This window comes from Engystomops pustulosus, chromosome 2 (genome assembly GCF_040894005.1).
Source record: "Engystomops pustulosus chromosome 2, aEngPut4.maternal, whole genome shotgun sequence".
Classification (NCBI taxonomy): domain Eukaryota; kingdom Metazoa; phylum Chordata; class Amphibia; order Anura; family Leptodactylidae; genus Engystomops; species Engystomops pustulosus.
Genome location: NC_092412.1, coordinates 29,679,117 through 29,690,852, shown reverse-complemented (window position 1 = coordinate 29,690,852; position 11,736 = coordinate 29,679,117). Strand labels below are relative to the sequence as shown.

General features: G+C 42.6%; 1 protein-coding gene across 1 annotated transcript; it reads right to left on the bottom strand.

Moving 5' to 3' along the window:
* Positions 1-598: 598 nt before the first annotated feature.
* LOC140117415 (zona pellucida sperm-binding protein 4-like) lies at positions 599-9,440 on the bottom strand. Its single transcript, XM_072134140.1, has 12 exons — positions 9,268-9,440; positions 7,648-7,769; positions 5,677-5,770; positions 5,413-5,559; positions 4,005-4,192; positions 3,063-3,160; positions 2,146-2,273; positions 1,663-1,852; positions 1,431-1,578; positions 1,230-1,299; positions 924-1,034; positions 599-834 (listed from the first exon to the last, which is right to left on the bottom strand). Exons 1-12 carry the CDS (start codon positions 9,416-9,418, stop codon positions 629-631), a joined length of 1,653 nt encoding a protein of 550 aa, XP_071990241.1. The 5' UTR covers positions 9,419-9,440; the 3' UTR covers positions 599-628.
* Between the last annotated feature and the right edge of the window lie 2,296 nt (positions 9,441-11,736).

Sequence of the window (11,736 nt, the reverse complement as noted above, 5' to 3'; positions counted from 1 at the left end):
CTGAAGGAAATCCAGAGGATATTCAACTGGGAGAGGTTCTAGACGTCACCTGTACAATAAAGAACTTGGATCCCTATCAATCTGCCATGTATGATCCAAGGAAGGTCAAAAAGGAACAAAACTGCAGGTTGTTTCAGTAATTGAAAGAGAATGTTGAGAATGTGAAACGTTTATTTGTTCGGACAACACTTTGCAGGAGCAGGTTGCTCCCTTTGTCAGATCCAAAGTTATAAAACACCGAATACAATCCAAAAAAATGTTTACTTTGAGAGGATAGCATTAGATACCAGGCACAGCGACTAGATATCGGCCTGTAATGTTACCATTCCAGAGCAATCACCGCTTTTCAAGCTTATGATCAGCTGGGACAACTGGTGCTGGATGACCACCAGTACTCATGGCTGCCATGTTCTGCAGCAAGTCTCCAATAATACCCCCATTGTAGGAACTCCTGCATATAGCAGACAAGCAGGCATAATTAATCTTTACAAAGACATTACGAGTCATCCCACCATATGCCTTCTCCAAACTTCAATGGCAAATAGAACGCTACAAAACCCCCATAACCATTTCCAAGCAAGACCAGGACATTAAAGTCTAACGTTCAAGTTTTATGGTTTATTTTATCTTAGGACATGGCTGCAGATATTGTCCTGATATGTACATTCCTTTCCTTCACAGAAGGAGATCGACTGATCATCACAGATTTAGATTTCCGTTGCCTGTGGAGGGTCCACGTCATGAGAGTCAGAAGAACAACTGCAAGTATCCCCATAACCGCGGCTGCTCCATTTATCAGAGTCTCAGAATGGGAAACCCTGATTGCATAGATGTCTGGAGGAATAAAAAAGAATCTTTGTTGAAGGGAAGGTCTCATCCATTTTATTAGAGACTCATGTGGATAGTTATACAGGGCAACTTACCTTCCTGGTCATTCTGTGCTTCTGGTGGGGAGTTTTCAAAGTAAATGGGGACAGGAGATGAGACAAGGACGGTTTCAGTCTCGTTCCCTAACATCGGAGCTGATCTTTTTCCTGAAAATAGATCAAAACAATATTTACTATCATGGTTTACTACTCATGGCAAATCTTCAAGGACTTTAACCACCAGGTAATTGTAGTAGTCACAGTCCTCAAATCTAAAAGCAGATGATCAGTTCTTCCCACAGTGGAAGGTTTTAGCATATTACCACTAATAAATGGACAAGATGGTAAAAAAAAAAAACTTACTTCGAGAACATGTAGCACAGTTGTCACCCGGAGAGGGAACGCAGGCCGAAACACTGCAATGGAGGTATACCTAGAATAGAAGGGTTAAAAATGTTCCAGCAAGGACACAAAACCCAGAATTTACTAAAAAGTCACTTGGTTGTGACATGTTGCAGTGCCGAGTAGACCCAATTGTCACCACACAGTATTTTAGGACTTCACCTGTCCGGCAAGAGACTCCTGCGTTCTCTGATCCACAAAGGTAAAAGTCATCACATTGAATCGGAAGTAATGAGAAGGTAAGTCTTCAGAAGACTCAGGGGAAACAGGTATCCGCTCCGACATGTAGTTGTCACTCGTGAATGGACACCTGCACAGAAGTCAGACACCGTTTAGGTAATATCTGGCTAAATCTATGGGAAATCAGTGTGGTTACTCAAAGAAAGCTACTTACCCATTCACCAGTATTGGCCACTGGATGGCATCTACAGGGTTAGGGGATGGCGTGGCCCAGCACTGGTGCAGGACAAGGACAAGATTTGGATCTCTTCTCTGCAGGATCCTGACCTCCACATATACTGGATCCCTAAGGACTTTAACCACTGGGTAATCAGAGTCCTTATAGTAGTCACTGTACTCGGAATCTAAAACAAATTGAGCCATAAAATTGTAGACACAGTAGTCAGGACCTTGATTAAGTTCATCAAGCTGTACATCTAGAGATTTGTATATGGATTAGAAAATCGGAAGTTGTGGCCTGCAACAGATTTATGTAAAAAGTACCTCCCCCCAACAAGCAGGAAGATATGAAATAAGGCCAAATCTCAAAAGATTTGCCCCCAGGTGTCACTCACACAAACACAGTGGCTCCCTTGAAATTAATTATGGCACAGATGGTACCATCATTCATTGAGTACAATGCAGACCAACATCTTACCAATACTGATTCTCAGCTCAAAAGCCAAAGGACCCACACTAGACACCGGTGGCGGAGGTGGCAGGGTCACAACATCTACCTTCAGTGGGAGGAGACCACTAATGGCAAAACTGCAGCGGACCAATAACCTGCAGGAGAAAAAAAAAATGAACACATTTTTTCAATAATTTTTGGTCATTCAATACATTCAACGTTAAAGTCTCTACCATGGTTCTACACGTGGGTAAGCTTCATACAACGTGGCCACCTGTTTCAGCAACTATTTTTCAGCTGGAACCATGGCAAAGATCAGAATGTAGCTCATCACAATATTACATGAGGCTCTAAAGCACCTCACCATCTTCAGTCCACAAAAGTCATAGAAGGTCTCCCATTTTTCTACAGCACTGCAGTTGTGTGCTGGTGCCTCCAGAACAAAACTCAGAATGTATAGAAAAGCCAATGTTTCTCCAGAATTATAACCATAAAGCTGAGCAGGACAGTTTGAGTTTGTTGTAGGAAGAGAGAAATGCCCCAAGATACAAAACCAGAATTGGATAGAATGGTGAACCAGGGACTAGTCATCTCCTTGCTCCATCATTTAGCCTCAGTTATCGGCTGTTGAGGCCAGTAGGTGCCATGGAAGTCAGTGAAGAAAGCAGAGAGGACTAATATGGGTTAATGGGGAAAATGAAGGGTTGGCGGTATATTATTTTGTGGATCCACTAGAGGGTTGGGTTAAGAGCAGGCCAAGGGTACAGCTTGTCCTCTGAAAATTCACACTATTGTCCCTCTTTCAATATCCTACAAAGCATGGGAAAAACATTCTAGCCATAAAGACATGTGCTGACATGAACTCCAGCAGGACTGAAAAATTTTAGATAGGCTTCAATTCCAAAAACTCAGATCTTTAAGCCTGAAGTTATAGCCAAAATTACCTGAAGGTACTGTCTCTGGTTATAGATATCCGATTCCAGGTCAACAGGGTTTTCGTAGCCAACAACTGGTTCTCATACACTGCCTGATCTCCAATCACCTATGAGACATTTGTTAATATGTTTTCCCCATCAAGAACTGGATTTGCCCATAAAGCAGCCGAAACTAATGCTTGGGGCCTGCAGAGACCAGGGTGGCCTCACACAGACAGTCTCAGGACGACAATACTACAGTTCACATCTGTTAGATGATTTACTTCAATCATTGGGAAACAAAACCAGAAGTGGTTGACCACACAGAACAGGTTCAAGATTTTCCAGTGACTCTACAAAAGGAAAGGTATTACATAAAGGTCTTGCACCAGTTATTACGAGACTAAACCAGGAATGGTTGAAGACCTAACAAAATGTGCACTGGGCCAGGATTGCACCAACCATGAGACGAGTCAAGTCTCTTGCCTCGGGCAGCAGCAAGATGGGGTGCTGGTGGTGAACAAGCATCAGGTGTACAGTCATCAGCGACAAATCAGAACCAGCAACAACCACAAAAAAAACTTGTTACATTTCTATTGGATGGAGCAATTGCAGGGGGAGGGGGGGGGGGGGTGTTGAAATCGTTCTACAGCGCACCTCAGGCAGTTTAGTTGCATCCCTGCCGAAACTATGGCAGACGTGGGGATTCCTTTCTTGGATGACCATCTTTAGAAAAAGGGACAAGCCAGTGCCTTGTATAATAGCCCTTAGGTCACCAAATGATTAGTTATTTTGGGACTATACTGTATTATAGGACACCAGCCAGGACAAAGCCTCCTTTTTTCACATTTAATCCTTAGAAGGAAGCAAAGGGCCACAATTAGGGGAATTAGGACAACCACAACTTGAAATAGACTTTTGGAGGATACATGTGCATCGATCCGTTTCCAATTATCATCTACAGTACTTTACCTTGAACGTGGTACCACAAGAAGAGACCGGGAACAGGTACAACAGGAAGAAGTCATTCCTATCTATTGGATTACATTCTGTGCTGCTACTTTCAAGCAACTTCACCGAGGTCAGGTCAAGGTCAGGCTTGGTCAAGGTCCTTGGAATGGCAATGGAGAAGAGGCCATCCGGTGTGCAGCGGGCAGTCACTGACAGAAACACATAATACGAACGAGTTATTAAGTTACTCTGTCCTTTTTATAGCGTCAATGGAATTATGGGTAATAAGTGATTTGGATGCTCTGGCCACCAACAGACATTTATATCTATATACTTACCTAGATCACATACAACGTCAGATTATGAAGCTTCTGCTCAACATCTAGAGCTAAGTTTTTAAAGGGTCTGGTGGTAGTCCGATGACAAAAGCCTCAAATTTGGGGCATGTCCATTATAAATGGGTAGTGTATCCTTTGAAAGTATTTATAAAGATGAATATGTAAGTGTTGAATTAACCCAGATCTTCTTTTGGGACCAGTCTCAAACCCAGTAATGATCCTCAGAACTCCAACCAGAACATACCAGTTGTTAGGGCTGATGAAAAATGGGCCTACAGAATAATTTTATTTGGGTTGGCCTACCCACCACCGGTCCAATGCTAAATAGTTTTAGTGCAAACTAAAGCAAAGGTTTAAATTCTAATAAATTTGTATTGAGCCATTCCTCCTAGAAATGATTGAAGTTGACAACTGGGCATTACCATTCCCCTTTCTTAAAGAGGGCAGTACATACTTGGTACTGCCAGTGTGTAACGGGACAGGATCAAAGTTTACAGCTTTAAAGGGAAACTTTTTCACTAAAGACAGCTTTTAACAGCCACATTGCAAATATACCCCTCTGCCTTTTCTAAGTATGTGCATTATAATAGGATTGTGTGTTTTAACTTACCTTACACCCTGACAGAGTCCTCTGTTTAGTCCCAGGGGTTGCACTTTAGTTTGGATACATTTAAACAAAAAAAAACAAAAAAACAAAACATGTGACTTGTCTGTGCTGCAAACTCCTCATCTCTGAGCCCCCACCTTAGTGCTCCTTATAAGAACAAAAGCCACAGTCTGGTGAGCTGTGGGAGGTGATGAGCTGTACAGGAGCACAAAGGTGGGGGCTGAGAGCTTAGAAGTGCACAGCACAGTCAAGTGTTTATTGAAATCCAAACCAAAGCCCAGCCCCTGGGAATTAAAAGAGGATTCTGTCAGGTTGCTAGGCAAGTTTTAACACACAACTTTATTGTAATGCAAATGCTTAGAAAAGGCAGAAGTGCAATGACGTCCCTGGTGACAGGTTCCCTTAATATTTCCTAAAAATAAATGACACAGGAACACTAAGACTCAGATTTTACTTACAAAAAAAAAAATAAAAAAATATTCACCTTTGTTGCCAAAGTAGCATGAAGTTATGGGATCAGAAGGGTCGTAACAGCAGCCCACGTTTGCACACGAGTCTGGAGTACTTCTACAGTTCAGCCGGTTCTGTCTGACGACAGCATCACACTGGTCCGGAAGAGGAGAGTCATGGTCTGACAACAAGAACGATCAGTGGTGTAAGGATGGAGAACACAGGGGAATCAGTACAATACTGTACTCATCTTCAGCTCCTCTCCATCACTGAGGAACCAGAAGTCTGAAATACTTACAGGTGTCCACAGCACAAGTCATCTCCTTCTTTATGGTCACCTTCTTTCCATCTTTTTTTGTGGCTAATCCAAGAGTCAATACAAATTCTGCGTCCTATAAAAAAAAAAAAAAAAAAAAAAAAAAAATTTATAAACTTGATGGGTTCCAGATTTATCTGTCCAAAAAGTTTTAGGGGCCCCATCCCTAATCCAAATTGGGTTGTCTTCTGCTGTACCTTTGGACATTAACACCTTAATGACGAGACCTGAAAAGGCTTTAAATGATCAGGGAATTTTTGGCAATTTTTTTTTTTTTGCAATTTATAGAATATGTAAATTTTCAAATTTACACACAATGGACATTATTAATAAATTCCTTTTGTTTGTCATTTTGATATATAATGTCTAGTGAACTGGGCGACTATGGCAATGTTTTTTGTAGTGTAGTGGTATTTTTTAATATTAGAATTTTTTTTTTTATATTGATCCCCTTTAGACCCATCAGTCACGTGATCATCTAGCCTACAGAGCCGGCGGCGTGACGGCGACTCCTCTGTGCAATGCTGTGAGGAAAGATGTTGCTGTGGACTCCGGGATTTTATACGTTAGCGGGCGGCCAGAGAGGCTTTAAAAGGAAATCTACCATCAAGCATGATAACCGGGGGACATTTACTCATAGATCCAGCCACTGATTATGGTAATATTCTTATTTTGTTATTCCTTCTAAAATCAACTTGTAAAATGATGCTAAAGAGCCAGAAGGGTTCTGGGGGCATTACCCCCTTGAAAAATATCTGTCTATCCAAACAGGTGTTGGATTAGATGCCAGACAGGACACCTCATTGTGTTAGTATCTCTTTGACCTTTGTATATTACAGTTTGTGAGCCATTTGCACGGATTGGGGCTACTACGCACGTAGGGGGTTATTTCTTCTTGTATCAATTCAAAAACACTTACTACTTCATAGTGGGATTTTTGGTGCCCTGTCTGCGCAGTCCTTTTGTCCTGTCTGGTATGCTATATCTTTGTAACCTTTTAATTTCTCTTAATAAAATTTGTTTTTACATTTTATTGTGATGGATTTTCCTTTGTTGGTTTTTGTTGTAGTAAGGTAGCAATTTTACATACAGTTACTTACTGAGCATTACGATTTACATTTAGTTACAAATTTTGTTGAGCCATCATTTATAGGTTTTGTATTCTCAAGTCGGACGATTTAAGCTTAGGTGCACTGAAGATAACAGAAGGTCCATTGTTTTTTGTATAGAATATGATGAGTCTATTCCCTGCCGTGACAATAAGGTCCATTGTTTTTTGTATAGACTGAAGATAACAGAACGCCAATGTCCTGTCCACATTTTGGACCAGTAGATAGTTTATAGCCATTAGACAGTCCAGTGCCAGATAATCAATTCCAGTTGGGTAGAATACCTTCGGCACATAATGTGCCACATCTTTACACTGGCTCTATATGGCATAGGGCAGTGATGGCAAATGTTTTAGAGGTCAAGTGCCAAAACTGCAACCCAAAACCTGCATACTTATTGCAATTTTCTTGCTCTGTGCTGTACCACAGCTTTAAATGGTCCTGAGTGCACCAATATCTTTGTCAGAAGGAGATGAAATTTGGGTTGTCACTGGAGCTTCCCTTGACAGCCTCCTAAACAGTAAGATTCAGGGGTCGCACAGGAGGGGCTCCAATGATAACCTGACCCTGCCCATACCTCCTCTCTCTTCCTGCAGCCTCAGGTATACCAAGATGCTCCAAATTAAAATAATGCTAAGCATGGCAAGTCCTGAGACTGCAGGAGGATCCCTGTCTGGCGAACTCTGCCATGGGGCAAAAGCCTGAGTGCCCACTGCGAGGGCTCTAAGTGCCACCTCTGGCACCTGTGCCATAGGTTCGCCACCACTGGCATAGGGGAACCTCATGGGTCAGAGCCATAACACCAGTATGTAGAAGATATCTCAGGCCTCATGCATACACTTACTGTTTGAGTGACAAAGCAGCCGTCATAGGAAGTCCCAATGATCACAGATCCGTCATGTTTCTGGGTCACCCAAATACCACAAGATGGGTCATTTCTTAGAAGCTCCATTTTTCCATGTTTGTCTAAACAGAGGACAAAGATTAACGGTGGATCGGAACCTTATAAAACAAACAATCTGCCACCAAAGGTCTTTAGAATACATGTTGTAACACCAGGCAAGCATTAGGGTTATCACTGCCATAACAGAACTGTCTACCTGTTCCAAGCCTTATAATAGCAGGACAAGAACAAAAGTATGCACGGTCCAAGGCATTTTTTCAGAGTTATTTTTGGAGACTGAAGTCCATAAATATAAGACGAGAGTTTTAATTCCTGGAACCATCATTTATCAGGCACAGCTCCATACATTTGTTAATGGCCATGCCTGGTATTGCAGCCAACTTTGGTTTCATGTGCAAAATCAGGAACCGGCTCCACTTGAAGTATGGAGGTGCGGCTAGGTAAACAATGGGGTGCAGTGCAACTCTTTCAATTGTTAAGTGCTAAACCACAGGCCTCTGGTGATCCAATATGGATGGACTATGCTAAACTAGTAGAAGAAAATTCTACATTTTTCTCTTTTAAAGAACCAAGATTCCATAAAACATAGTAAACCGTTTGTCTTATATTTAGGGCTCCATGGTTACAGTAAAACCAGATACGGGACCATCAGTTGTATCAAAACCTTCAGAAATCCCAAAAATCTGCAGATGAAGCTCTGGAATCCTATACCCACACATAATAAGACCTTGAAATTGGAAGGGGAAAAAAAAAAAACCCTCTCCAACAGAGAACATGGACAAAAACCCCTCACACACCACATAGTATTTCAAAGCTACTATAATATGCATCAGATTTTCCATTTGCAAATCACCTAAATCCAAACCCATCTCCCTCTATCAAAATTTTACAGAGTACAGGCAGTCCCCGGGTTACATACAAGATAGGGTCTGGAGGTTTGTTCTTAAGTTGAATTTGTATGTAAGTCGAAACTGTATATTTTATAATGGAAGTTCTAGACAATTTTTTTTCTTTTGCCCCAGTGACAATTGGAGTTTCAAAATTTTTGGTGTAATTGGACCAAGAATTATCAATAAAGCTTCATTACAGACATCTTACAGCTGATCATTGCAGTCTTGGACTATAGTAAAGCATCCAGAGAGCTTCACCAGAGGTCACAGGGGGCAGGGGGGTCCGTCTGTAACTATGGGTTGTCTGCAAGTCGGGTGTCCTTAAGTAGGGGACCGCCTGTATCTAGAAGACTACGCAGCAGAAAGCCAACAAAGCCGTAGATGCAACTGCTGCAGGTCTTGGAGCACATTCTAGCCTTCGTTCCTCCATCTTGTTGGCTGCACATGATGATAGTAGAGACTAGAATCCATTACATCATACATTAGCTTTCACAACCATGCTAAAAATGTAAATATCTTGGTGTTGGGACCCCAATGACCTCAATAGATGCACCTTAGTCTACCGAGTTTCAGGACTTTCCCAGTCCTCAGGCACACATAGTGTCCACATTGATACTGAGCTGCTCAGTTATGGGCCTGTAAGCCTCATTAGATACCACTAAACACTTACTTAAAACCTTCACCTTGGCGCTGCCCTTCAGATGCTGCGGAACTATGATCTGCATGTTCTCCATCCCACATTGTCCTTGTAGGCCATGGTCATCATTACACAAAGCCCTAAGCATATGGCACGCTACAAGCACCAGCTTCCACCACTCCATCCTGACCTCATGGCCCAACTATCCCCAAGAGCACTTATATGTGATGTGATCAGCCCCAGACACCTGTGTCCGCCTCCTTTAACCCTTCCATAGCTGTCCCATAGTTAGTTTTTTTCTTCTTTTCTCTTTACACGTCACAGAGAAACGCATGTGATCGGCTTAACAATCGCATGCGTTTCCCTGGAAACGCATGTGCGTTCGGGCCGAGGACCTCCCCCTGTGCGCTAGCAGCGCGTTATGAACGGACGCTTAGCAGTACGTGTGACCGCGGCCTCAGGGTGCGTTCATATGTGGCGTTACAGCATGCGTTTCGGAAGCATCACAAAAGCTGAAAAGAGATTTGCATGATTTCTGTCAACATTGCGTTTACAAAATGCATGTGTTAACACAGAGTTAACGAGCACACGCGTTAATGCGGTGTTAACACATGCATTTTGTAATCTAAATGTTGACAGCAATCTCCTCTTCTCAGCTGCTGTGATGCGTTTCTGCCACGTGTGAAGCACCCCCAATGATGTTCTCATGCTTTATGATCCAGCATGCTTTTTGCTTCAAGTACTGCACCTGAAAAGCAGAATGTGTGAATGCACCCCGTTAAAAAAAGCAGTCCGTTAAAAAAAACGCATGCATTTTTTGAAAACGCATCCGTTTTTGACCCGTTTTAATTAAGATAATTGGTAAAACCAGTCAAAAACTGATGTGCTTTCAAAAAGGCATGCGTTTTTTAACGGACTACTTAAAAACGGACCAAAAATGGGTTCAAAATGCCTAATAGAAGACTCATTGCCATCCTATTCTTTACATCAGTTAGTTTCCGTTCCGATTGCTTTATTCCCATTGATTTCAATATACTTGCAATATGACGTCTGTTAGTTTTACATCTTCCATTAGACCTTCTGTTATTTGTGCGGATAGCTGGAATAACAAAACAGATGGCTAAAAAATGATGAAAAACAGAAACTAACTGACGCTAAGGCCACGGTCACATGTTCCGCTAGCAGTCCGTTCATCACGTGACGCTAGAGCACAGCCTCGGCCCAATCGCATAAGCGTTTCCAGAGAAACACATGCAATTGCGTTATAAACGGACTGCTAGCAGAACGTGTGCCCGCGCAGCTGAGGGTGGGCAGGCACACATCGGGTGTTCTGGAGAGAATAATTGTGCACGGCCGTTCTTACGGCCAAAAATAGAGCACGCTCTATCTTTTTTACGGCCACTGCACAGTAAACACATGTTGTGCTCACCGTATGGAGCCCGGGCGCCATAGACAACTATGGGGGACATATATCCGCACGTAAATTTGTGCCCGTATATATGTTCCCCATACATTTGTTTGCAAGAGCCCTAAGGCTGGCGCCACACGTAGCGCTTTGTCTGCGCTTGCAAACGCAAACAAAGTCACGCCCACCGGGACGGGCCTCGGCCCGATCGCAACAGCGTTCCTGTGGAAACGCCTGCGATCGGGAACGAGCCTTACAGAAAGCAAAGTATCTGTTTATTTAAACAGATCCATTAAAAAATGGATAACATGCCATTAATCTATCCATCCTGACACTTTAAATTACAATTCATTAAAAAAAATTTGCGCTAACGCGATGTTGAGCGTGAGCTGACATAGCAGTAACAAACGCACGCTTTAACGCAATGTTAATAGCAATGTAATTAAGAAATTCTCTTCTCAGCACCTGCGATGTGCCTAAAAACGCATGTGTTACCGCCACGCATGAACGCACCCTCATGGATATTCCCAGGAATTCCAGTGGCACACAACAGTGGTCCATCCACCAAAAATGGACTTTTCGCTGACTGGATTTTATGTTTATTCCATGAAATCTAGCCAGCGTATAGTCCGTATGGTGCCTAAATCATTTCCCGTCTGCAGGTTATGTATTGATCCCCTCCACCATGCTGTTATTATATGGCTGTGGGGTAGCAACTTGAAATTCCTTTTGTAATGGCGGCGGTGAGATAGCTGCAAAAAAAGCAAGTAGCTCTGAGCCACCATAGAGATGTACGAGTGCATGTCTGAGCGGAGCGGCCACACCAGAAGAGATGAGGAAGGTCCAATTCATGCCAAGATTTGCGCTGTGGTCACTTAGCTCGCCGCGGTGAAGCTTGCGCCTCACTTCTCCACACGCTGACGTGTGCATGAAGCATTGGACAATGTGAATATGAGCTGTCTGGGTCTGTATACAAATCTGTATGCAGGGAGCACCCCCTTGTGGTGCTTATGAGTAGAGACAATTTTAATTATTAAATTAAGGCGAAAAAAAGAAACTACAAGTTCTCATTTTTGGAACTTTTTTTTAAATAAATA

What these genes read in the sequence shown, in the direction of transcription:
- LOC140117415 (XM_072134140.1), bottom strand. Translation starts at nt 9,418, where the DNA reads ATGGAGTGGTGGAAGCTGGTGCTTGTAGCGTGCCATATGCTTAGGGCT. An exon ending in GACTTGTGCTGTGGACACCT is followed by an intron (nt 5,560 to 5,676) that starts GTAAGTATTTCA and finishes TCTTGTTGTCAG; the next exon opens with ACCATGACTCTCCTCTTCCG. An exon ending in AGGAGTCTCTTGCCGGACAG is followed by an intron (nt 1,300 to 1,430) that starts GTGAAGTCCTAA and finishes CTTCTATTCTAG; the next exon opens with GTATACCTCCATTGCAGTGT.